Source organism: Eubalaena glacialis, chromosome 17 (assembly GCF_028564815.1).
Source record: "Eubalaena glacialis isolate mEubGla1 chromosome 17, mEubGla1.1.hap2.+ XY, whole genome shotgun sequence".
NCBI lineage: Eukaryota > Metazoa > Chordata > Mammalia > Artiodactyla > Balaenidae > Eubalaena > Eubalaena glacialis.
In genome coordinates, this window is record NC_083732.1 from 59,511,221 (window position 1) to 59,535,940 (window position 24,720).

The 24,720-nt window shown below is 41.1% G+C and overlaps 1 protein-coding gene across 3 annotated transcripts in view; it reads right to left on the minus strand.

The window, feature by feature from the left end:
* Positions 1-21,949, minus strand: part of RSPO2 (R-spondin 2) — a 166,133-nt gene extending 144,184 nt beyond the window's left edge. For 2 of the 3 annotated variants that reach the window (XM_061171843.1, XM_061171842.1), the window contains exon 1: positions 21,856-21,949. In XM_061171843.1, the coding sequence (XP_061027826.1) occupies positions 21,856-21,949 (94 nt within the window). Of the gene's footprint in view, positions 1-21,851 lie in introns of all 3 variants that reach the window. The other variant, XM_061171841.1, reaches the window with a different exon arrangement.
* Between the last annotated feature and the right edge of the window lie 2,771 nt (positions 21,950-24,720).

The following is a 24,720-nucleotide window of genomic DNA, read 5'->3' on the forward strand; positions in this document are numbered from 1 at the left end:
GTCTTTAATCCATTTTGAGTTTATTTTTGTGTATGGTGTTAGGGAGTGTTCTAATTTCATTCTTTTACATGTAGCTGTCCAGTTTTCCCAGCACCACTTATTGAAGAGACTGTCTTTTCTCCATTGTATATCCTTGCTTCCTTTGTCATAGATTAGTTGACCACAGGTGCATGGGTTTATCTCTGGGCTTTCTATCCTGTTCCATTGACCTATATTTCTGTTTTTGTGCCAGTACCATACTGTCTTGATTACTGTAGCTTTGTACTGTAATCTGAAGTCAGGGTGTCTGATTCTTCCAGCTCCATTTTTTTTCCCCCCCTCAGGATTGTTTTGGCTATTCAGGGTCTTTTGTGTCTCCATACAAATTTTAAGATTTTTTGTTCTAGTTTTGTGAAAAATGCCATTGGTAATTTGATAGGGATTGCACTGAATCTGTAGATCGCTTTGGGTAGTATAGTCATTTTCACAATATTGATTCTTCCAGTCCAAGAACATGGTATATCTCTCCATCTGTTTGTGTCTTCTTTGATTTCTTTCATCAGTCTTATAGTTTTCTGAGTACAGGTCTTTTACCTCCTTAGGTAGGTTTATTCCTAGGTATTTATTGAACTACTTACTTTTTCAAAGGTGATCTTTGCACTTTAGCTAGCAACGCTTGGTATCTCTAAGCATGCACATTTTCTGTTCTTCACCAAAAGCAGCCGGTTTAAAAGAAAAAGCTGCTTCCTTTGAGAAATTCAAACTTAAATATGATTTTGAACAAACTTCCAACAGGGATGTATGCCTCTAATATTCATTAGAATTAATTTTTAAAAGGACACCATTTCAGGGAATTTTTCAAAACCATGAATGGAGAATTTGTTAGAGACCTAGGATGGGAGGAAATATGAGCAAAAAGACACACAGAGTAAGCAAGGGGGAAACATAATCAGCAGCAGCGAACAGTCTCTGCACACTTGCTTGGTGCCAGGCTCTGTTCCAAGGGCTTGACATGGACCCTCTGTTTAATTCTTACAACGAAATCATTAGCTAATAACACATATATATGGAATCTAAAAAAAAAAAAGGTTCTAAAGAACCAAGGGGCAGGACAGGAATAAGGACGCAGACGTAGAGAATGGACTTGAGGACACGGGGAGGGGGAAGGGTAAGCTGGGATGAAGTCAGAGAGTAGCACTGACATATATACACTACCAAATGTAAAATAGATAGCTAGTGGGAAGCAGCCGCATAGCACAGGGAGATCAGCTCGGTGCTTTGTGACCACCTAGAGGGGTGGGATAGGGAGGGTGGGAGGGAGACGCAAGAGGGAGGGGATATGGGGATATATGTATATGTATAGCTGACTCACTTTGTTATACAGCAGAAACTAACACACCATTGTAAAGCAATTATACTCCAATAAAGATGTTAAAAAAAAAATCATTAGCTAGGTAACTACCATTACCTTCTCTTTACAAACAGCAAAACTGAGGCAGAGAGGTGCGAAGAAATAACCTGATCAACGTTACAAAGTAATTAAGAAATGGAAGAATTTGGGGTGCAAATATTTGGACCAAATGAAGAATAGAAAAATGAATTTTATTGTTCGAAGGACCCTTGGGACTATTTAGTCTAAATCTTATTTCTAAATAGGCAGGATGTCTGGTCAAAAGGTGAATTTAAGTTCTCTCTCTCACTTTCTCACGCACACACTCTCACACACACACCCACTCATACACACACACTCACACACACACACACTCCCACACACTCTCTCTCACACACCCACTCATACACACACAGTCTCTCACACACATTCTCACACACAGTCTCTCACACACACACTCACACACACAAACTCTCACACACACACAAACTCTCTCTCACACACACACACAGAGTTCGTGGCAGAGCTAGTGAATAGTTACTTGTCAGGGCTAATTCAGGTCGGGCAAAGAGCCCCTCACAGCCATTCCAGCCAGAGTGTGAACCTTACCAGAGACTTTAGAATAAAAGTAGGAATAAAGGCCTCAGATTTTATACATTCTAGTCTTAACTAGGGTACAGAGCCTGTATACCTGAATCTTCTAATAGATCATAAAACCTGACCCACCTGCTGCCATCAATTCATCCTGTTCTCAGGGGTTTGCAGGGTGGGCTTCTTGGTGGAAACGTGTCCGCAGCAAGTGGTAGAAAACTCCTTTCCCCCTCCCACCACCTGCCTGGAAACTTCAGTATTGGCAATCATCACCCTACTCTTACCCATCCTTCTCCATGCCCACAATCTCAAGACTTTGCAGAAAATCAAAACAGGTTCTCTTCTTAAAAGGACTAAAAATCCTTAATCTTGACCAAAAATCCTTCCATCATCAACAGTACAATGCTACACAATGCCCTCTCCTTAGAGCCTATAGACATTTCTAGAAGGAATGCCACCAGATCCTATCCCCAAACTAACGTTTCTATCATTAGGCAAGCAAAATAATCTACTGAACTTCGAAATCAAGGAATTTCATTGTATCAGTAATAAAAGCAGACATTCCTTCTGTGTTGCATTAAATTCTTAAAAGTTCAAACATATATTGGGCATAATCAGTAAGAAATAAAGACAAGATATTTTCAATATTTTCCAGTTATAGGCCTGTAACTCTAAAAATGATTGGATATAGCCTAATATGTAAGCTGTAGGTATTACATTCTATACGTTTCGTGTGAAATCACTGTGCTGTTTCCAAAACATCTGTGACTAAGAAATATAAGGACCACTTTGTAAATAGTGTGAATCTTATGTTTAAGAGTTAAGTCTCCATTTTCATGAAATCTTTTCCTAGGGTATCATCCGCTCCTTCCCCTCTGAACCCAGAAGACGTTTCTCATCTGTATCCTCCTTTTAGCATTCTGTCTTGAATTTCCTGTATACTGCTATTAATATTCTGCCTTTATTTGTTCAAAAATTTTTTTCTTTGATACCCACAGTCTGTACTGGGCACTAGAGATACAATGCGAACAAAGTCACCATGCTTTCGGAGCTTATGTTGCAAAAGCTCTGGTGTGGATAAGAGAGCCTGCATCAGTTAAGGCAAGAAATGCTAGCCTTTTTTTGTTTTTCTGGGTTTTTTTTCTGGCTTCATTGAGGTATAATTGACAAATCTGTAATATATTTAAAGTATACAATATGATGATTTGAGATGTGTCTACATTGTGAAAGGATTCCCCCCGTCAAGTTAATTAACACATCCATCACCTGACATTTAACTTTTTTTTTTTTTTTTGGTGAGAACATTTAAGCTCTAGCAAATCTCAGTGAGAGAGTACAGTGTTATCAACTATAGTCACATTACACGTTAGACCCTCAGACCTTATTCATCTTATAGCTGAAAGTTTGAACCCTTTTACCAATTTCTCCCTATTTCCCCCACCCCTCAGCCACTGGCAACCACTTTTCTACTCTGTTTCTATGAGTTTGATGTGGGTTTTATCTGTTTGTTTGTTTGTTTTTAAGAGTCCACATATAAGTGATCCCATGCAGTATTTGTCTCTGGCTGGCTGGCTTATTTCACTTAGCATAATGCTCTCCAGATTCGTCCACGTTGTTGCAAATGGCAGAGTTTCAGTGGCTTTAACACAAAAGGAGTTTTGTTTCTTGCTGACACAGGGTCAGGTGCAGATGTGCAGTAGGGAGATTTCCACAGAGTCATTCAGGGACCTAAGCTCCATTCACCTGGTGGTCCTGATGTCCCCTGGGGGCTCCGAGAAGGCGGGTTAGATCCTCTGCACCAAGTTGGCCAACTCAAGAAGAAAGAGAGACCCTCCACAGGAGGTTTGTGGGGACAGGTCTAGAAGCAGTAAGAACATCCCTTCTATATATTTTCCAGGACAAACTCAGGCCCAGGGCCACACCCAACTCCAAGGGAAGCTGGGAAACATAGTCCAGCTACAGACGCCCAAGAGGCAAAAGAAATGGGTTTTGATGAATATGCAGTGTTTGCTACCAAAGGAACAAGAAAATTCTACCGTGTTTAAGAAATAAATAGTTGATATAATAGAGTAGGGCTGGGGCTAGGGTGAGGTGAGCAAGGCTCCAACAGTGGAAATGCAGGGAGTCGCTCTCTCTCAGGCTTGGGCAAGTACACGCCTTAGATTTGTGCCATAGGTGCCCCTCTTGCCTCACCCTATCCTGCCCTGATAGTTTAACTGCAGAAAATGGAGAGCTAGAGAAATGCATTGCTTTAGGTAGTTATCTGGAAAGGAGCTCGTCACAAAGAGGATGGGAAAAGAGCTTTCCAGCCAGAGTAAGCAGCAGATGCAAAGGTCCTGAGACAGGAAAGTTTAGAGTGTTTGAGAAACAAGAAGAGGCCAGTAGGGCTGAGATAACAAAAGGAGGGTTGGAGAAATAAAAAGTGCCCAGGTCACACATAGCCTTTCAGGCTGAGTAAGGAGTTTGGGTTTTATTTCAGGTATAATGGAAATCCACTAAAGCATTTATGTGGCAAAATCAAATGCTCCAGCTTTTGTTTTATAAGCAATTGCTCTGACTGCCCTGTGGAGAATGGATTGCAGGGAGATCAGTTGGAAGGATACCAATGTGGTTTGGGAGGGAGATGGTGATAACCTGGTCTACAAAATGGCAATAGATGCAGAAGAAGAAGGATTCAAAATATACTGGAGAGAGGTATAGAAATCATAGGTATTGATGAGGAAAAAAAGGAATAAATGTTTATGCAACTAAGTGGATATTAATGTTATATGAAGCCAGGGGGGAATGAAAGAGAATGTTTTTTCTATTTAAATAATGAGCTTCTTGAGGGTAAGGGAGATGCTTCTTTCTATTCTCAACAGGAATAATCCAACAAGATGTTGTTTAAAATATAGTATCAAAGGCTCAAGGCAATATGCACACCATCTCCCACCTACAGAATAAGAATCAGTACCATATTCTGGAGAACAACTGGCAATAAAATCAAAAGTCTCACCTCTCCATCTTGGTGGCTAAGAGCATGGCTGAGTCAAAATGCCTAGACTGAAATTCCAGCTTTACCACTTACTAGTTCTTGGTAGTTCTGTGACTTTGGGCAAATTATTTACCCTCCTGTGCCTCAGATTATTCCTTTATAAAATGGGAAGAAAAATACAGCCTACCTCACAGGTCATTTGAGAATTAAATAATATGTAGCACAAGGAACTATGATTGGCACATAGTAGGTGCTCAATAAATGTAATGATTAAAGTATATTAATTATTATATCTAGTTCTGTGAATGATTCCTAAGGAAAAGAGATGTGGGAAAAGATGTACAATACAAGGAGGTTCATAGCAGCATTATTAATAATACTGAAAACTTAATATTGAGATGTTTATCTGCCCAATGATAAGGAAATGGATTTTAAAATGTCATGGTAAACAATGACTTTTGAAGCAGACATATCATTAAAATAGGTACGAATATGTGCTTTATGATGTATTAAGTTTTAAAATCTTATATTTATGTACAAGGAGAGGAAATATCTAGAAGGATAAAAGCCAAAATGTTAACAGTGGTTACTGCTGAGTGGGACGATTATTGGTAGTTTTGTTTTCTTCATTGTTTTGTTCTCTATTTTCCAAATTTTCAACAATAAATAAATGTTGGAATTATATCCATAAAAAATTCTGCAGTTAGTGGTTTTTAAACCAATGACTTATATGAACACAGTGCAAAGTCTTTACCACTTACTTCCAAGACAAAACACCTAAATAGCTCAGCACGATGAGGGTTTATTACCAAAATACATTTCAAAACTAAATGAAAAAAAATGGGACATGAACTACTGGCCCTAATTAGTGGATATAGCTTATTTGTTTTCTGACTTAAAAATGTACAGGTTGAAGGAGGGAAAAATCATTCTCAAGAATCATTAGTAGAAGCAGCTAGGTGCCTTGCCAGTTCTCTTTCCCTGACTTGCAAGATAACCCATTTCTTCAGCTCACAATACTTTCTGCTCTCTTAAAAACGCTGCAAAGGCACTTTACTTCTAAGAAGAGCACACACCTACCGGGTTGTATTTCTCTAGCAACAGGTTTGTTTTCATGAGCCATGTACTAAATGTGTTTATGTCCGAAACTTCTAGCATGCTCTTATCTACTTCGCGCAACAGACATTTGTGTGAATTAAACTTTCAACTTCATTAAATAATAAAATTATTAAATGTAGATGTTATAGATATCTTTCAACAGGTGAAACAAATATCAATGGTAACTTAATTAGTAGCAATGAGCTAGGGTTTTAAATGGATAAAGGAAAGATTTCTGTAATTAGCAAGAACTAGCTGCAGAATAAGTAGGAGGAATTTTTTTTTACAACTTTTACTGCCACTTTCGCACTGAAGCCATAACCTCTAGACCCTTTCTTCATATGCCTTCAAGTTAAAGACCACACAGCTAAAACCGAGCCATTGACGGGTGTGGGGTACACATTCTAAGCGGCAGGCTGCCATTCAGGTCAAGCTTTGAGGAAACTTTAATCCTTCTCAGGTGACGCTACTTTTATTCTACAACATCCAGTTGATCTCCTCAAATATTTTCCTTCCTCCCCTCCCTAAGCCTTCCAGAGAGTGTTTAAGTAGCACAAAGTACTGTTTTTCTACCCAATGAGTGTCAGATTACACTAGGCTGAAGCTACTGTATGTTCACTCAGTAGCTTCTCTGAAAGCTGTTAACAGAAAACATTATCAGAAGATGTCTAATAGAATTCAGGTTTTCAGAAGGTTTGCATTTCATTCCTGTTAGCATAAGCCAAAAAAAGAGAGTTTTTAAATGTCATTCTGCCACTAATGTTTCAGTAAGCAGAAACTGCTGGAAGACTTCACCTCCTCCATCTGACAGGCCATGGCTTGACACAAATCAAAGTTGACCCACTGGCCAGCCAAACATGCATCAACTCATTACTCTGAAAATTACTCTGCAATTAAAGAGGAAGAATTAAGTGTATTGCCTGCTCTCTAAGAACTGTTTCATAGTTAACAAAATATCTATGGTTGAAAAGGAATAGTTCTTTTTTTTATTGAAGAATTTCAGCTAATAATTGTGGAAGGAATAAAAATAGAAAAAAAACTATTTTATAACCCCTAAAGAAACTGATGATTCAAAGATCATCAATGGAAGAAACCATTACATGAAAGGTTAATGGAAACCTCAAAATGGAGGAATCAGGCTGTTACCACATGAACCCACTAGTTAACCTTAGCATCACTAAGAAAATGGGATGTTGTGTGCTTCCTGATGTGTTGTAACATGAAGTGCACAGCAACACCTGTGAAGCGTTCTAGCCAAAAGAGTTGAACCTGAATGTAATCAAACCTTCAAGGAGAGCTTCCAGTTTACAAAAACATGGAGGATAGAGGAAGTCAAATGACCCCCACAAGGGAGCAAAAGGAAAAATCCAGAATGTCAGATATTCAGTAGAAAACTGACCTGATCTTTTCAATAAGTCAGTGGCATGGAAAACTGGGTGGGAAGGAAGTACTGCTCTAGAATCAAAGTAACTTGAGGGACATACCAACCAAGTACAATGAGTGGGTGTTACATCAATGCTGATTCATACGTATCAGCTGTATAAAGATATTGTTGAGGCAACTGATGAAGTTTGATGACATACTGATTATGAGGTGTTACCAAGGAATAAGCAATTTTGTTAGGTATGTTAATGGCATTGTGGTTTGGTAAGAAAATGTCCATATTTGTAAGAAATGCATTCAGAAATAGATAAGGTAAAATGATGTAACATCTGAGATTTGCTTTATAACACATAACAATAAAAACTTAAGAAGAATATAAAGAATAGATGAAACTAGTGTGACAAAATCTCAATATTTGTTCAACCGGGGTGATAGGCAGTCATTATGCTACCCTCTCTGCTTTTGTGTATGTTTGAAATTTATCACATTTAAAATGTGAGAACATTTAAAAGTATGTTCTTACCAGCCCTTTATATATAGCACACAAGTATGGACAGATCCAGCTCCCTGGCAGTGCCAATATTAGATACTACTCAATATCGGAGGGAACTAATTTAAGATACCTCTAACACCAGAAGCAACTGTACAGTAGACCATGTTGATATTTGAGTAATTACTTCACGAACATTACTTCATAAAGGATGCTAACAGCTCTTGGAGTTCTGTAAACTTCAGAAGGAAGCCAGTTAAACAGAATTTTCAGCTTTAGCTGAAGAAGAAGTCAATTTGATTCATGGATTTATTTAAAAATGTAATCAACACACTCAGGTGATTCTTTGGATTCGTGCAATTTCGTGGAACTTCAGGGGCAGGAAGGAATTTGAGAGTCCGATTCCAAAACCTATACACTTATAAACCATGTCTAAAGCATCCCCCCCCAGGGCCACTGTGTGCACAAGTCCAGGGGGGTGTCATTAATATCATGCTTTATGTGCAGTACACAATCTAAGCAGCTATGTACAGTGCTCTACTAGTTATTATACTTCTATTGCCATTACTTTTTCTTTTAATACTATTATTTTTATGGTATCATTAATAATAATAATACTTATTACACAGAGTTGTGAAAATGAGGATTTAAAGAACCTACAGGTCTGCCACAGGTTAGGACTTATGGGTTGAATTGTGCCCCCCAAAATATACACTGAAGTCTAATCCTCAGTACCTGTGAATGTGAGTTTATTTTGAAATAGTGTCTTTGTAGCTGAAATTAAGTTAACATGGGGTCACTGGTGTGGGACTTAATCCAACATAAGCGGTATTCTTATAAGAAGAGATGAGAGACCATCACAGAGGGATGACAGCCGTGTGAAGGTGAAGACAGAGCTGCCACAAAGTAAAGAACATCTGGGGTCCCCAGAAGCTGGAAGCGGCAAGAAAGGATCCTCCCCTATAGTCTCAGAGGGAGTATAGACCTGCTGACACCTTAATTTTGGACTTCTAGCCTCCAGAACTGTGAGAAAATTAGTTTCTATTCTTTTAAGCCATCCAGTTTGTGGTACTTTGTTACAACAGTCCTAGGAAATCAATACAGTATTATGTGTGCTGCAAATGCACTTCTGAAAGTAATGACATCTAGAACAAACCACTGGTGTGGGCTGAGGACCTTCATCTGCCTCATTCTTTAATCTAGGTAAATATTTCTCTTAATGTAGCCGACTTCTTTTTGCAACTATATCACATTGTCACCTCAAAAATCAGTGGTAACCCCTTGTCTCCAACATCCTATTCGTCCATAGTTGGTTCCTTGATCTTAAGATCTAAACTGCATTTTTTTCTAGCTAGTGGGAAGCAGCTGCATAGCACAGGGAGATCAGCTCGGTGCTTTGTGACCACCTAGAGGGGTGGGATTGGGAGGGTGGGAGGGAGACGCAAGAGGGGGGGATATGGGGATATATGTATATGTATAGCTGATTCACTTTGTTATACAGCAGAAACTAACACACCATTGTAAAGCAATTATACTCCAATACAGATGTTTAAAAAAAAAGATTTCATTCACAAATTCATCCTGCCATTCCCAGCCATCGAGATCTTTTTGTAACGTCAACCGACCTTTTAAATGTCCTCTTCTACTTCATATTATGCAAAAGTGTGGATGGCATGCCCATCTGTTTTCAACCTAATCATTAAGAAAATATTGTTCCAAACTAGGCTGAAGAGAGGGTCCTTTACTATGCCAGAGGTTTCCTGCAAAGTGCACATCAATCCATTACTCACCACTCTGTCAAATGTAATTCAAGTAAGTAACAGAAGATGATATATGTTCATTTCTCTACCTGTTCCAAAAGAATTTTTAACCCTATTATGCTTTCATAAGTGCAAAGTATTATTATTAATGAATTTTTGTCCAATGCTTCTTTATCTTCCAGTCTAGTAACCCCATTAAAGACAGCAAAGTATTTGTATGGCATAACCCATGCTGGTTATAGTTGCATTGAAATCTGACCTTCTTATAATGAAACATTCTCGAACTTGACATCATGGTCATGTAAGACTTGAGAAATACATCTTTTCTTTTTTAGGAATTCAGATTAGACTTCCATATGTATAATACTATTTATTACTGAAGTTTAGAATGATGACAGAGGCATGTGATGCAGAATCTAAAGAAGTAATTTTGTTTAGTGTTCTCTATTTAGGAAGGACATTATTTGGGTCTTATAATTTGAGTTGAATAATTGTCAACAAGAATTTCTATTTAAATATTAGATGCCAGATACATTGCAGATGTGCTCATCATGGCTCTTGTGGTGTGAGTGGCCCTTCAAGGTTTCTCTACACTCAGTACAGCCACTGGCTTTACAACACTCTTAAGAGATACCCTCTGCTGCTGGAAAAGGGCAATTTCCAATGACTCCGGGCATCAAGAAAGGGTCTTTTACATGAGTGGATAGTTTCTTAAATATAAGCCATAATCTTCCTCCCTATGAGCCTCCTTCATTTTGCCTTAATCCCAAGGGAAGAACGAATTACACCCTTTTTCCATGTGACAGGCCTCAAGTCTTGGAAAGGAGTGATCCTGCTCTTTCCTCCTCTCTCTAGGTCCAGACTCTCCCATTTCTTCAAAACTCTCTCCCAGAACTCAACAAAAAAGATGACTACTTGAAGCTTGCCAAAGCCTTTAGAACAGTTATTATTCATTTTGAGTCGCTTTCAAGTCAAAATCATGTTGAGATCACCCACAGCAGCTGCAAAGAACTAATTATTTTTACTTCTACATGAGAGAACAATTAAAGTGCACAAAATTCATAACTTTGGACAATCAATTTTCAAGAGACAATTGCCAAGCTCTAGATCAATTTTCAGGATAGTATTATTCAAAGGGAGAGGGACAAAGAAATCTTTCATAATTGACAGATTCAGTCAAGAATCACATCAGCCAGTACATGACTTATTGACCACCAGGAGTGGTGTGAACGGCTTTCCGAGCTCCACAACAAACTAACCTCAACCCACTAATCACACTTCTGGGAACCACTGCTGTCCACTATCAAACAACATTTGGTTTTTCAAATTAGTCTCCTATCCCTAACAGAGTTTCTCTATAATACTAAGTTGATGGAAGGATAGTAACCACAAGGTATATTTCACCAGTAGAAGGAACGATTTTGATAGGACAGCCCTGACTTCTAAGCATTAGACAGATACCCAGATCCTTGTGTCAACAGAAAAGTTTAATGTTTGCTCTTTCTATTCACTCCACCTACAGCTGTTCTCTGCCATGTCTTCATATTGACTTAGAGCTCAGAACTAATACCCAGGAGTCCCTCAAAATTTCCTATAAACCTGACCCTTAAACACACATACATACACACACTTCCAAAGAAGTGATCCTCTAAAACATCATCAAGAAGCAAGTGTCAAAAATTAGAATTTTAACAAAATATTCTTCCACCTACAAGAACTACCCAGAGGACAAGTCAAAGACTAGGACTGCTTTAATTTATATTTAAGGATGGTAACCTGGGAGCCCCAGGTACAATTCTTCCCATGCCACTGGGATCATTCAGTGCAGAGTCCTCAAAAGACCAGTTATAGCAGTGGAACACCTGAGAATAACGAATACCACAGTCACTCTAAAGGGCTATTGGTGGGGGGGAGGGTGGCAGAGGGGAAGGGTGTGATGGGCACAGGACATGTCACTTGATCATGGGAATATTATCCCAGCTATGACTCAACTGGAAACCTGGTCTACTATCAATACATAGATACATAGGAAGGTTAATGAAGATATGAAGATATAGCACAAATCTCTTCAACATTAAAAGCCAGTCTTTTTTTTTTTTTGGAAGCGCTGCTCAGCTCGCGGGATCTTAGTTTCCCCACCCCAACCAGGGATTGAACCTGGGCCCACACAGTGAAAGCGCCAAGTCCTAACCACTGGACCGCCAGGGAATTCCCAAAAGCCAAGAAAGAGGCATTAGAACACAGAATGTAAGGTAATCAACAATGAAGGGCCAGAGAATTTTTAAATCCTATGTCAGGCATTATTACATGAAGGGGAAAGAGAACCTAAAAAAAATTAAACTTGAGATTTTCAAGATAAGATCAGACAATTTTTATCATTCTCAAAGGGTTGCAATGTGAGAGATCCATTGAATGAAATGGGTCTCTACATAAAGATTAAAGAATTTGGCAAACAATTGGGAAGTATTAACTTGGAGTCGTTTGGTCAACTCCAAATTTTACCAATTGCTTAAATTTTTAGGCATGCACTTTATGGAAAACATTCTTTAGAAAAAAAGAAAAACTAATGTTTTCCAAAGTGGCTATAGAAGCTGGAATCCACCTCCCGGTTAACACAATCTCTAGCTTTAATATCTGCCTCACAGATATTAAAACTGTGTTTGGTTAAGTTTGCCTTTTGGCGAGAAGGTCTTGTCAAAAGGAGACTAAGGACCAAAACCAGAAATTCTCAGTAAAACTGAAAGCTCTCTTTATTTGTTCCTTTTCCCTCTCTCTCCATGAGGAGGTCAAGTTGTTCACAGCCTCAATCTTACTGGAAAGAGTAGAACAGTTTTCCCACCTGAACCTACCCGGCAGGGCAGAGCAAGGCAAGCACAAAACCTACAAAATTTCAGAGAACAAAGCACGAGGAAAAGAATGCAAAGTGCGCCCTCTATCGCTCTGTGTGTTTTAACTGCTAAGTGGCTGGTTGGATTGCTGAATCCAGTGATAGGTGAGAGAGGAAGGCCATCACGGTAGAAAAGTTCTAAGTGTGCTGACCCAACAGCAAGGATCTTGTAGAAGCCTACTTGGCCAGAATTGAAGAGTGCTAAGCCTGGTTCTGACCAGTCTGTGAACTGGCAGTGTGATACATACAAATCCTATTAATGCCAGCACTGCACATCATCAGCTGGAAAATTGCAACACTGATTTCTAAAACTTTATATTACTGTTTTATTAATGAGACAAAAATTAGACTATATGAGAAGTTTTAACAGAACCCCTTATTCTGTGTTTATTTTGTACTTTTATAAACATTTTAGGGAAATAGAATTTAACAACTATTGCCTTTGAGAAAGGTATTATTAGCCAAGTAATTATTTACTGAAATAAGTCTTGAGATAGTGTTTCCAATGTGTCCTCATATTGTGAATTATACACATGGCAAATGGCTGGAAACCCACACATGGAAAATAGACACTTGTTTCCTAAAAGTTTATGTCAATTTGAAGCAGCCAATTGGCATCATGCTCTTTAACAAGGTCTACCTCCTATTTCTTTAACCAATGCTTCTTAACCTGTTGAAGGAAAGATGAACCATGGCCACTTTAAGACTTCAGTGAAGGCTCTAGATCCTCTCTTTACACGCTAAAAAGAAACAGAAAACGTTTTGCATCTAATTTCAGGAGACTCACAAAAACCCTGGCCCCATCTCTGGACCCCAAGTTAAGAAGCCTTGATCAAAAGAAATGTGCAGAACCAGCTGTTTTATAAGTGCTCTTAATATCCTTCAGCAAGTGATGAAAATCAAATGGCTTTAAGTAAATTGTAAAGGTTTTCCCCAAATGACAAGATAAGGTGGACAGCTACCTACAATTAGTTTCTCTACATTTTAAGAGTAAAAATAATAATATTTACTAGCTTTTCTCTAACCTTGATGGGCTATGCTGATCATATGGTGTTATGATACATAAGTGTATGTACAAAATTCATATACACACACCTACAAACACACATATTGATACACAAATGCACAAGCACACACCCACAGACACACAGATATTTGTTCTGGCTATGGGAGTACCAGAAATAAAAGAAGTTCCTATAATTCATATGCAAGAATAGTGATAAAAAATTTAGCAACACAAGTATGCAAGTTTTTACCAGATCACACTTATGGTCCTACACCTCAGTTACTCCACCCACTCAGCCTTCAGTTCCTTAATACCAGTTACTTTAGTGGTGTAATTATGAGTTGTAGGAAGTTCTGAGGCTCAGTAAAACTCTGGGTCCAAAGAACTTTTGAATGGGCTCAAAGGTAATTTCTTCTTTTAAAACGAACACTGATGTTCAAAGTGTACTGTGTACGGGAAAAGCCAGTGAATTCGGGAGGGTTGCATTCTGGTTCTAGCTTTCTTCCACTTAAAAATTAGTTTTTTAAATTACACATTTCAGTAAGCAGCTCACCTTCTTTATTAGTCAAACCAGTCTCACCTCCTTCAAAGGGTAGCAAAATGTCAGTGCTCTCCTGGAAGGCACTGTACAAAAAACTATGTAGTCTACTCACACCTACAGAAGAACTTGTTCTAAAATATACACATACACATACACACACACCCCTGTGTCTCTCATAGGTATGTCTACACTGCTATATTTATTATTCTAAAGTCATAAATATAAGATTGAATGTTTGCCTGCACTAATTTATTTTTGTTATTAATATGACTGCCTTTTAAGAAGATAAATGCTACTTTCTTTTTTCTCTAAATAATTATTCATACAGACAAAGTGTTTGGGGATGAAAATCCTTTATTGGCCCTTTGTTTAGAAGTATTTTTTAGATATGGGTGACTCCCACAGAGTTTCCCCTCCCCTGTCCAAACTCACCCACCATTTGGGATACTCTATCATTCAAATAATAAACAGGGAAACGAATACACACGCAAGCACTAGTGTACTCTGAAATTCTGAAGATTATCAGAGACTTCAGAATAAGGCTAGGCTGGGATGCTTTTATACGTCAGTGTTGCTCATCTTTAAACTCTAAAAAAGAATAGTAAATAATCAAATTATACCTATTACCCTAATTATTCATTCAAACTTCAACTATGCTCAAAGAACTTCGAATTGAAAAGAAAAACATTTCTCATTAAGTCATTAGCATTATTTTAAGGGCAAACAACAAAATCTCATCATCACTGACTTTCTGTTCAGCCACAGCTTGTGGAGGAAGCACTCTAGTTGGCCTGGTTTGGGGAGTATTAAGATGAATATGCCAAAGTTCTGCCCTAGAGGAGCTTAAAATATAGTAAAGATGACACATGTGGCAAAGTAGCCAAAATAAAGGGGGAAATGAGAGTCCTTTAGGAGTAGCATGAAAAGCCAAGAAAGCTTCTAGGGAAAATTCCAGGAAGGCTTCACAGAAATGGTGACCTTTTATTCAGCTGGGCACCACCACATGCTCGACAACACAAAAACATGAAAACATAACGGTATGCTTGGAAATGAACTCATATGGTGTAGCTTAAGCATACAGTGCTTTCGTGGTGGTGGAAGGTTGGAAACAGGCTGTGGTCAGATGGTAGAGTACCCTTGAATGTAAAGTGAAAGAAGCTGGAATTTATTCTGCAGTCAGTATGGAGACCTGGGAGGTTTGAGGTTTATTAGCAAAGAAGTAACATGATCAGATTTGTGGATCACATTGAGAAAAATTCAATGTGGCAGCATTGTAAAGGATGGAGTGAGGAAGAAGTGGAGATGGGAAATGAGTCAGTGAGGACCTGAGCTAGGAAATACCTCTGGGAATGGAGAGTATGGGGTAGATGTAAACAACATTTCTGATACCCACTAAGACTGAACAAACCAACAAAAGAAACAATAGGAAAGTCAGAGACTACAGCTAGGCTTCCAGCCTTGACACACAGAAACCCTTGAACAGAAAAAAGAAACACAGGTAGAGGAACACATTTTGGAGAGGAAGAGTAATTCCACGCATAGAAGAGGAATTGAGTTGTCAAGACTGAATGTGCATGGAATGGAATACCTATCCATATATGAGGGTGCATGAAATATTTATCCATATGGCAGTAGTTGGGAAATCAGAGAGTAACATAATCCGGAGTTCAAAAAAAACGGGGGATAGAGTTGAAGGACTTTACATGGAAAAGGCAGGTGAGGATAAAGGGATGGATAAAATCCCCCAAGGGAAAGAATAAAGGTAAAGAAATAGGAGCCTACACCTACTCAGAATGAGGGGACCAAAGAAGAAAAATGTGCAGAATATGGGAGGTGAAACTAGAGTGCAGTGTCACTAGCCAAAGGAAGAGACTTTCTTTGGAAAGGAGTGATAATCTCAGTGACGGGAGGGCTGTAATGTTGGCAGGGTTGGCACTGAGGTGAGTAGTGAGTATGGATGACCATTAAGAAAACCCTTTCGATAAAATGGTGGAGGTAGAAGCCAGATTGTGACAGACTGACAAGTGAGTGAATGAAAGCGGATTATTAGGCAAGACAAGAGAAGGGTTGAAGTCAAGAAAAAGATTGGAAAGTAAGGTGAGAAAGAAGGAAATTAGGAATTTTAGGATGGGGGGATAGCAGCAGGCTTGAAAAGAGGGTGACTGGATACAGAAAGGTCCTAGAGGAGAGAAGGATACATGGGGGGGTGGGTCTTGGAAAGAATAAAAACACTGTATCCTTACCCATTCCCTCTCCTAGTCCTCAGCCCCCTCACCTACCCCTGTCCTGCTCTGTTGTCCTGAGAAAAAGATGAAAAATGGGAAAGACGAGTAAAAATCATTTTTAGTTACAAAAACCCAATTCTCCATAGTTACACCATGCCCCACCCCACATACCTACATATACACGTACCTGTATGCATGTAAGTAGATATGCCTTCTCCATCATATATAATTATATACTACTTATGTACTGTATTAATTAGTGCCTTCCATATTTATTCCAGCTAAAATTGTGAAAATGTATAAATATGACATGCAACACTGTATCTAATGGTCAATCCTTGATTGTGGCAGATAATGGGGAAAAAAATAATGACCATCACGACATTTTGAAAAAAGAAAATTTTAAACTTTACTTTTATCCCAGAGCTTACCACCTCCTTTTAGCAGGGTGGTTCTCAAGTACTCTGTCAAATGATTTGTCTGTCATCTATTTCCTGAACTTGGGAGGGGTAAGAGTGCTTATTTCCAGAAAAAAAAAAAAAAATTGGTTCAAAAGGCAGTCAGTTGGAAGAAAAGAAGTAAAAAGCCTGGATAATCTATAAACTGTCCAGTTAGTCTCTGAATAAATCAAGAGGTAGTTTTGCATTAAGAAATTAGAAGCATCGGGGCTTCCCTGGTGGCGCAGTGGTTAAGAATCCGCCTGCCAATTCAGGGGACACGGGTTCGATCCCTGGTCCGGGAAGATCCCACATGCCACGGAGCAACTAAGCCCGTGTGTCACAACTACTGAAGCCCGCGCGCCTAGAGCCCGTGCTCCGCAACAAAAGAAACCACAGCTATGAGAAGCCGCGCACCACAACCAAGAGTAGCCCCTGCTCGCAGCAACTAGAGAAAGCCGGCGCACAGCAACAGAAGACCCAACACAGCCAATAAATAAATAAATAAATTAAATAAATCTATTTAAAAAAAAAAAGAAATTAGAAGTGTCGTCTCCAACTTGTGATTTCTGTAAACATTGGATTCGACCCAAGCTAGATTTATAAACAGATAACGAAAGCCAGAAGAAGTGGAGGCCTGAGGAAATGTCACCTATTCTGAATCACTTCCAAATTTCAAGAGAGGAATAAGATGTTGGTTGGGGAAATGGCAACTTTCTAACCTCTGTGCACTGGTAAGGTACTGGCCAGAAAAACTCAGAATTATGCTGGAGGAAAAGCCCATTAACAAAAGAACAAAAGAAAAGAAAGAACATATTTATGCTGCAAAGTTAAAACATCACATGAGCTTTTCTGAAACACTCTAAACTTAAAAAAGCAGGCCTACAAATGTATTCCGAAGCTTTTAAGCGTAGGTTAATATGTTCCATGTGCCATTTTGTATTTTGAAAGAATACTGTGAGAAATAAGCTATCATTAAAAGTACTTGTAAAACTTGTAAATATCTCCACATCTCCTCATTTGATTTTTTAAAACACTAATTAATTCAGCCCTATAAGGTTTAAGAGAAAATGTAGTGTTTTGTTTTGTTTTGTTTAAACAACCGAAGTTGCCAGTAACATACCACACTATTTGTGATAAACACTTCAGTTTCATGGAAGAAGCCAAATCTAATCATAGGAAAATGAGCGGTTATGGAGAGAGAAGCTGAGGCTTCAGGAGGGAAAAGGCTATGGCGGGAAACACTTGTCATACCACGCCCCCTACCCTCAGACCACCAGAAACACAATTACATGTCTGGGAGCCTTGCTGCTTTTAAAGAATTTCATCAAGAAGTTTTCATAAATCCCTGGTGAATTTGTGACTGGGCATATCAATAGAATGAAGGAGATATAAAATGAAATCACTACATACTAAGCTCAAGAAATCCCAGAAGACCATAATAAAGTTATGATTTGTCTATCTACCTTTCAGTAATTCGGCCTGAAATGTGGCTTACAACCATTCCAAAAAATAAAACAAATCAAGTAACCCAGTTTACCATACAAATAAATCATAAGAGGTCCCAAGACAGATACAGGCCACAGGGTTAACAGTAGCTAATAATGACTATGATTTTGAAGGGGGCTGGAGGGTGAGGGGGCCAATGAGTTCTGATTGTTACCACATAGACACAACATGAGTTGTCAATCAGCTTTTCAAAACGTTGGCATGTGTCTCCCCTCTACAAGATATTCATTCTCACTACTGTGTTTGTGCCTTACTTTCAAATGTACTGCTGCCAGGCCCCAGTAGTGATTATCAAATGCACTTTTATTGTATGATTTTGTTTTCTAAATAAGCAGACAAAAGGACTAGTAGATGGCTAGTGTTGTTTATGATAGTCTCTCCCATACACAGTCTTATCTGACATTCTGGTCTCTAATCCTCTGGCCATATTTTGAAATAAAGCATAAAGTTAAATGATATATTTGCTCTCTATTCCAGACTGGATGCAATTGATTTTAACTGACTAAATTATCTGATCTCTGCCAAGAATTTTATTTCATTAAGAAAATGATATTATAGAGCATCTGAGATCATAGAGCAGACTAAACATAATGCCAAAGGAGTTCTGAGAATGCTCCACAGTGAAGGTTTGATTATTTGCAGATGGAATATGAAAAAAAGAAAAAGAATCAGATCCCGGGCATTAGCCTAACCAATCCTGGTATCACTGCTGCCGACATCACAGCACAAAGCCAAGAAAATAACTGAGCTTCTAAGCCACAACACCTTTTTTTAATGTACTAATCACTTTTCTTCCTAGAAAGTAATACTTAACTGCCACTATCCAAAACAAAGGGAAAGGGGGAAATGTTGGTACCACAATAGGCTCTAGCATGTCAACTGTCACTGCTGACATGATTTGGCTAGTAGTCAAGCATTCACCAAGGAACTAATTTAAATCAATCTCCTTTGGGAAAGCCAATTGTTTGGTATGCGCAACAATTGGTGTAGGATCAATCAGTGGACATGAGATCAATTAAAACCAGCTTAAGCCTGTGAAGAGGGACAATTCACACAACCTGAGTTAGATCTCTATTCATTTCAATACTCTCACAATGCAATCCTTAAGCTTCCTTGCAAAGCAGAAAAGCTACTATCACCCTACACTGTCTAGCCAGCACTTTAAGTAGTTCCACTTTTAATTAAAAACACAGTACGCCCTTTGTTGGTACAGATAGTGTGGTCACTTTTAAGGGTTGCAGTTATTTTAGCCAGAAGCTTGAGATTTGGGAAGGGACATCTGTTAAGGAAAACACACACATTTTGATAGAATTTTTTCTTTACAACCTTACCAGTTTACATGTACTTGAAAGCATTTGAATCTTATTAAATTGAGAGGTTTGTCTGGCAAAAGTTACTACTGCACACTTTAGAATTGGGTTTCTAAACGTCAGCACTTGGGGATGTGGTGGTAACTGCCATGAGATTTTGCTAAAGCAGCTTTGAAACAAATAGGTTTTGCGTCAGATACCTAAGGAGGTATAGGCAGAACTTTGGAGATGGCACTGCAAAGGAAAGCATGCAGTATCGCTTCTGGCCGCAGGAGTGCTGTAATGTCATGTTCCACCAAAGAGCATCTCTGCATTAAGTTCTACTAAAGCAACATGCTTGATTCTTCCCAGTTCAACCACAATGGGGCAGGCAATGTGGATCAGAAAGACATTGCTGAATTAGCAAGTCATCTAATAAACAAGAATTTGGCAAAGGATTTTAGATATTTTGTATTTTGAACATTTTAAAGCACTTTAGTCTTTTCAACCAAATAGGCTGCAGTGTCTACTTGGGGGCAGGAGGTGTGGGGTGTAGGGAAGCCTCTCCAAACACTTTGACCACTTAGACCACAGTGTAATCAAAAATTGCCAGTTCTACCAAGTGATACCTGGAAAGAAAATACCGGAGTGGAGAAAGGAGGCAGAGGGGAGGTGAAGGAGATGGAAAGGGACTTTGGCAAGACTGATATCAGTAGCAAACTTTCATGGCCTCCGGGAAGAATTTCCTCCCTAGTACATTTATTCAGAAAAACTTCTGAAAATAAGCATTTTCCAAATGTCAGAAATGAAAGACAAGGAGAGTAAGAGAAATGAGGGCGAGAGAAAGGGGTATCCTTCTCATAAACCACAGTTTCATAGTGTCAATTGGAGAGCAGAGGCGGCGGAAATCGCACACCACCAAGTTATCCTGAGCTCTGCCCTCTGGCCGGCCAACCTTCAGCCCTGCGGGTAGGTGAGAACAGCTTAACGACGTCCTAAAAAGCTTTGAAAAATTAGGGCGCAGAAAGCTCTCTCCAAAATCTGGATGCAGGACTGGAGATTCCATGAAACGAGTTGTAAATAAACCGCATCACAAGTCGAGTGAGACGTTCATATCCCAGAAAAATCAAAATCTGTTAACCTCAAGACAAATTCCAACTGCGCAAAAGTCCAAACTGCACGACCAAGACGGATAAACTCTAAGGGGCTGCTGTGCACCTTCCGTGAGGCGGTACTGCAAGGTGGGGCTGTGCGTGCTGGGAGCGGGGGTGTTGCGGTTTGTGTTTAAATCCTTCAGCGGACTTAACTGTGTTTAGCGGCCCTTCCCCTAAAATGCAGTTGGATTAGCTGCAGCCGCAGCAGGACTCGGAGACAGAAATACGGGCGCACTAAATCATCAGGAAATCTAGCTTTCTGAAACCTTTCTGAAGGCGTCCACTCGCCGCCCCACAGTGCACACAGGTGATGGAGAGGGAGGAGGAGGTTAAGAAGCCGCAGGTGAGTTTCACTGAGTGCCGGCACCTCTCTCAGAAGTAGCTGCTTTTGAGGGGAGTAAACAGAGAGGGCAAAGTCGGGCCTGTCTCCAAAACATCACCCTGCAAGCAAGCGTTCCCCCCCAAAAAACCTGCGCACGAGTTGCCGCTCAATGCACTAAGTTCAGTACGTCATCCCACCTAGTCTTAGGGTCCAGAAAAAGAAATCAATGTTGCTCTTTTCCTAGAAATGCAGGTCCTCCACATCGACTTGGTACCCCTCCCCAGCTCTCTATCCCACACGCGCGCGCAGACACAGACACACACACACACACACACCCCAACACACACACACAGAGTAGTAGGCCGTGTCCAAAGCTATCTGGGGTCAGTACTTGGGGCGCACGTGGATGGTGAATGTAGAGAAAGATGAGCTGCAGGGGAGATAGTTGAGAGGACTAAAAAGAGAAAAAAGACAAAAAGAACATGAAAAAAAGGATGCCAAGTTTAAAAAAAGAGAGACCGAAAGAGAAGAGTTCCGAAGTAGAAGCTCGGCAGTCAACGTGGGTACGGACCGCAGCGCTCAGCCCTGAACTCCCGCAGGACGCCCGGCTCGCCGCGCGTCTCGCTCCGGCTCGCCGCGCCTTCTGAGGACGGAAAAGACAGAGCGTTCGGCAGAGCTCTGGAGACCGGAAAGCGGGGAGCGGTGGCGCGCAATAGCGGGGGGTGCAGGGCACGGTCCTGCCCACCTGAGCCCCTGAGCGAGCGCCGCCACCCGCGCCCCCGACCCCGACCCCACGCGCCTCCGGCAGGGCAGAACCCACCTCTCTTACTGCGTCTCCATCGATTGCCTTGGCAGTGGCTGTAATCCATACAGTTCAGGATGATGAGGGCAAAGGAGAAGAGACGAAACTGCATCTGGGCGGTCGGGCGGGGGAGAGACGCCTCTCAAAGTCGGGGAACTGGAGGGCTCATCCGAGGAACCGGCGCCGTCCGCGCTGTTGAGGAAGACGCCGAGGGGGAGTCGCCACTAGCCCAGGGGCCTGCACTGGTCAGTTCAGCGCAGCCAGCATCTTTCCGCCTTGAACCTGAGAGACGAGGAGGAGAAGCCGGGTGGAGCGAGGCCCAGGGAGGCAGCTGCCTCTTCACGCGTCCCAATTTAAGAAGGGGAGGGAGGAGGGAAGCGAACCCACTGCCTGGCAGGAGCTGCGGAGCAGCTTAACCCCGAGCGCACAGCTGCCTGCAACTTGGAGAGAAAGGTGATTACAATCAGTGAATTAGCAACCTCTGCAGACCTATAGGCTCCGACCCGGGGGAAAGGACTTTGCGCGGGCGCTCCGGAAAAGAAAAGAGCTCCACAGTTCCCGAGGGTGCAGGGTTAAAGGCGCACTCTTCGGTCCTTTGGTCCCACAGTGGGGTACCCAAGCGCCGTGGTCGCGGTGGCCAGGCGCGGGTCGCCTACCGTGAGCACTTACGTCTCAGGCTGTGCGGCGTGCCTAGGCGCGGAGCTCCATCCAGGGCTCGGAAAGCCAGACGCCTCGCTAGCACGTGGGCTGGGGAAAAGTTTGCCGAGACCCGCCGGGAGCGCGTAGCAGCTCTGGGATCCCGGCGGCTGCCTTGGGTTCGAAGTGCCCGGAGGGTCCTCCGGACTGACCGCGCCTAGCAGGAGCGCGGCGGGGCGGGCGGGTCCGCAGCCTCTGGGATGCTGCGTCCGCGCCGGTGAGTGCGATCCTACGGCAAGGGTTACGCCCGCTCTCACTCTCTGGGTCCCTGTCCAATTGTGCGGTTTCCAGAGCTCTCTCCACAGCCACTTCACAGCTAAGGTTTCTCCGTTTCCAAGCTGTGGGAGACAGAACGCTCTCGGGAGGCCGAAGGGATGGCGAGCTCACTTTCCGATGGAGATGCAGTCGGGCCGAGGCTCGGGATGCTTCTATAAGTAGGTGGTGCTGTGGTCCAAGGCAACTAAGTCAGGGCTGCCTCGGAGTTCCTGGGTCCTAAAGCCAGAATCTCTCCGGTTTCCCTGAGGTCCTAAAGAGCGCTGACAGCCTCCAGCGAGCCTAACCCCCGGCGAATCCCCTCCGGGCTTTCCTGGAGTGGGTGGCTAAACTGAACAGTAGCTGAGGTGGAGGCGCCCCCTGACTGTGCTGGCCCGACAGCCCAGCTGTCTTCACCCCCAAGGCGTCTTCTCCGCTGCTCCGGGGTCGGCTCCAACCTCAGCGCCGACCTTCCAGCAGGAAGATCTGACTGATGGCTTCTCCTAAACCTTCCTTTCCGAGCTCCGGGCCGGGACGGCTGCTTCTAAAGTGGCGTTTAAACTTGAGCCGCACCCCGAAAGATGCCACACCTCTGCCACTCTTAAGTTTTACGTCTTGGCTTTGTTTTACAGGAAGATGTTAGCAAGGCTGAAACTAAAACGCGTCTTCGGTTTAGGGAGTAAAAAGAGTACTAATACTTTGCTTATCCTTAGAGGTTGTATTTCTTGACTTTGTGTCTCCTCCAGAAAAACTTACAAAAACCTTTGATCCCTTTCTTGGAGTACGCTAGAAATTGGGGCCTTGGTTCTTCAAAGAAAAGTTCAGTTTCTACCGAAGTATTTCTCATTCATAATCCTCCTCCCTCCCCCACCCTCAAAGTCTCCTGAATTGAACTTTTAGGTGCCTTGAGTTTGGGGAATACTCTGTTTAACAAAGTATTACATTAAATACACTTACGCTATCTGATTTCATTCTGGTGAAATCTTCTGTCCTGAATTCATTACTGTAGGAATGAATGTATTTACCCCCTAGGCAAAAGATAAGAATTTATACTGCTAACCATGGCAGTAGGAATGTTTGCAAATATTACCACAGGTACCATATTATTATGCTAGCATTTTGTATCATTTAAATTTCTTTCTCTATGCCTTCAGTTTCAGAAGATGTTCAGAAGTTTGGAGACTTGAGACAATCATATAGAAACAACAAGAATATTAAAATAGTCATGTTTATTAATTGTTCCATTAATGCCTATCCATAACTATTTTTATGGAATCACTATTACATAGCAGTATTTATGTGCTAAGAATTTTAGTGTTATTCACTTTATGTATGTCTGAGAACACCCAAGTTAATCTGAGTTGAAGTCCCTGGTCCCATTTCCCAGATAAGAAAATTCAGCCCCTGAGATTGGCCCATAGGGCACAAGCAGAGCTGACAAAGCACATAACAGCAACAGTGGATCTGTTTCTCAGCTTTCAGAGTCTTTGATTTTTGTCACAGAATTTGGAAGTGATTGGAAACACTTCAGTTTAGGGAGTGGCCCAGCATTTGACATGATATTCCAGTGAATATCCCCCAGTCATCAGAAATACCATTTCTCCCATACACTCACACATGCACACACCAAATTTATTGCACTTCTAAAGGAGTTAAATCCATGAAAGACCAAAGTCCTCTATAAATAAGCCATCTACCTTTCTGTACAACCTTGGGACTAATTCATGGTTAGTGGTCATCAGTGTCTTTTAAAATATATAAAGACAAAAATAAGCACAAGACCAGGTAGATCTAGCTCTACCATTAACCACCTGGGTCATTTTGGGCAAGTCTCAGGATCTGTTTCCTTGTTGGTATTTTTAGGAAATTAGAACAAGATCTCTCTCACCCCTACCATGTTCTGGTTTACAATCAATTTTCTATTTCTCTCAAGAA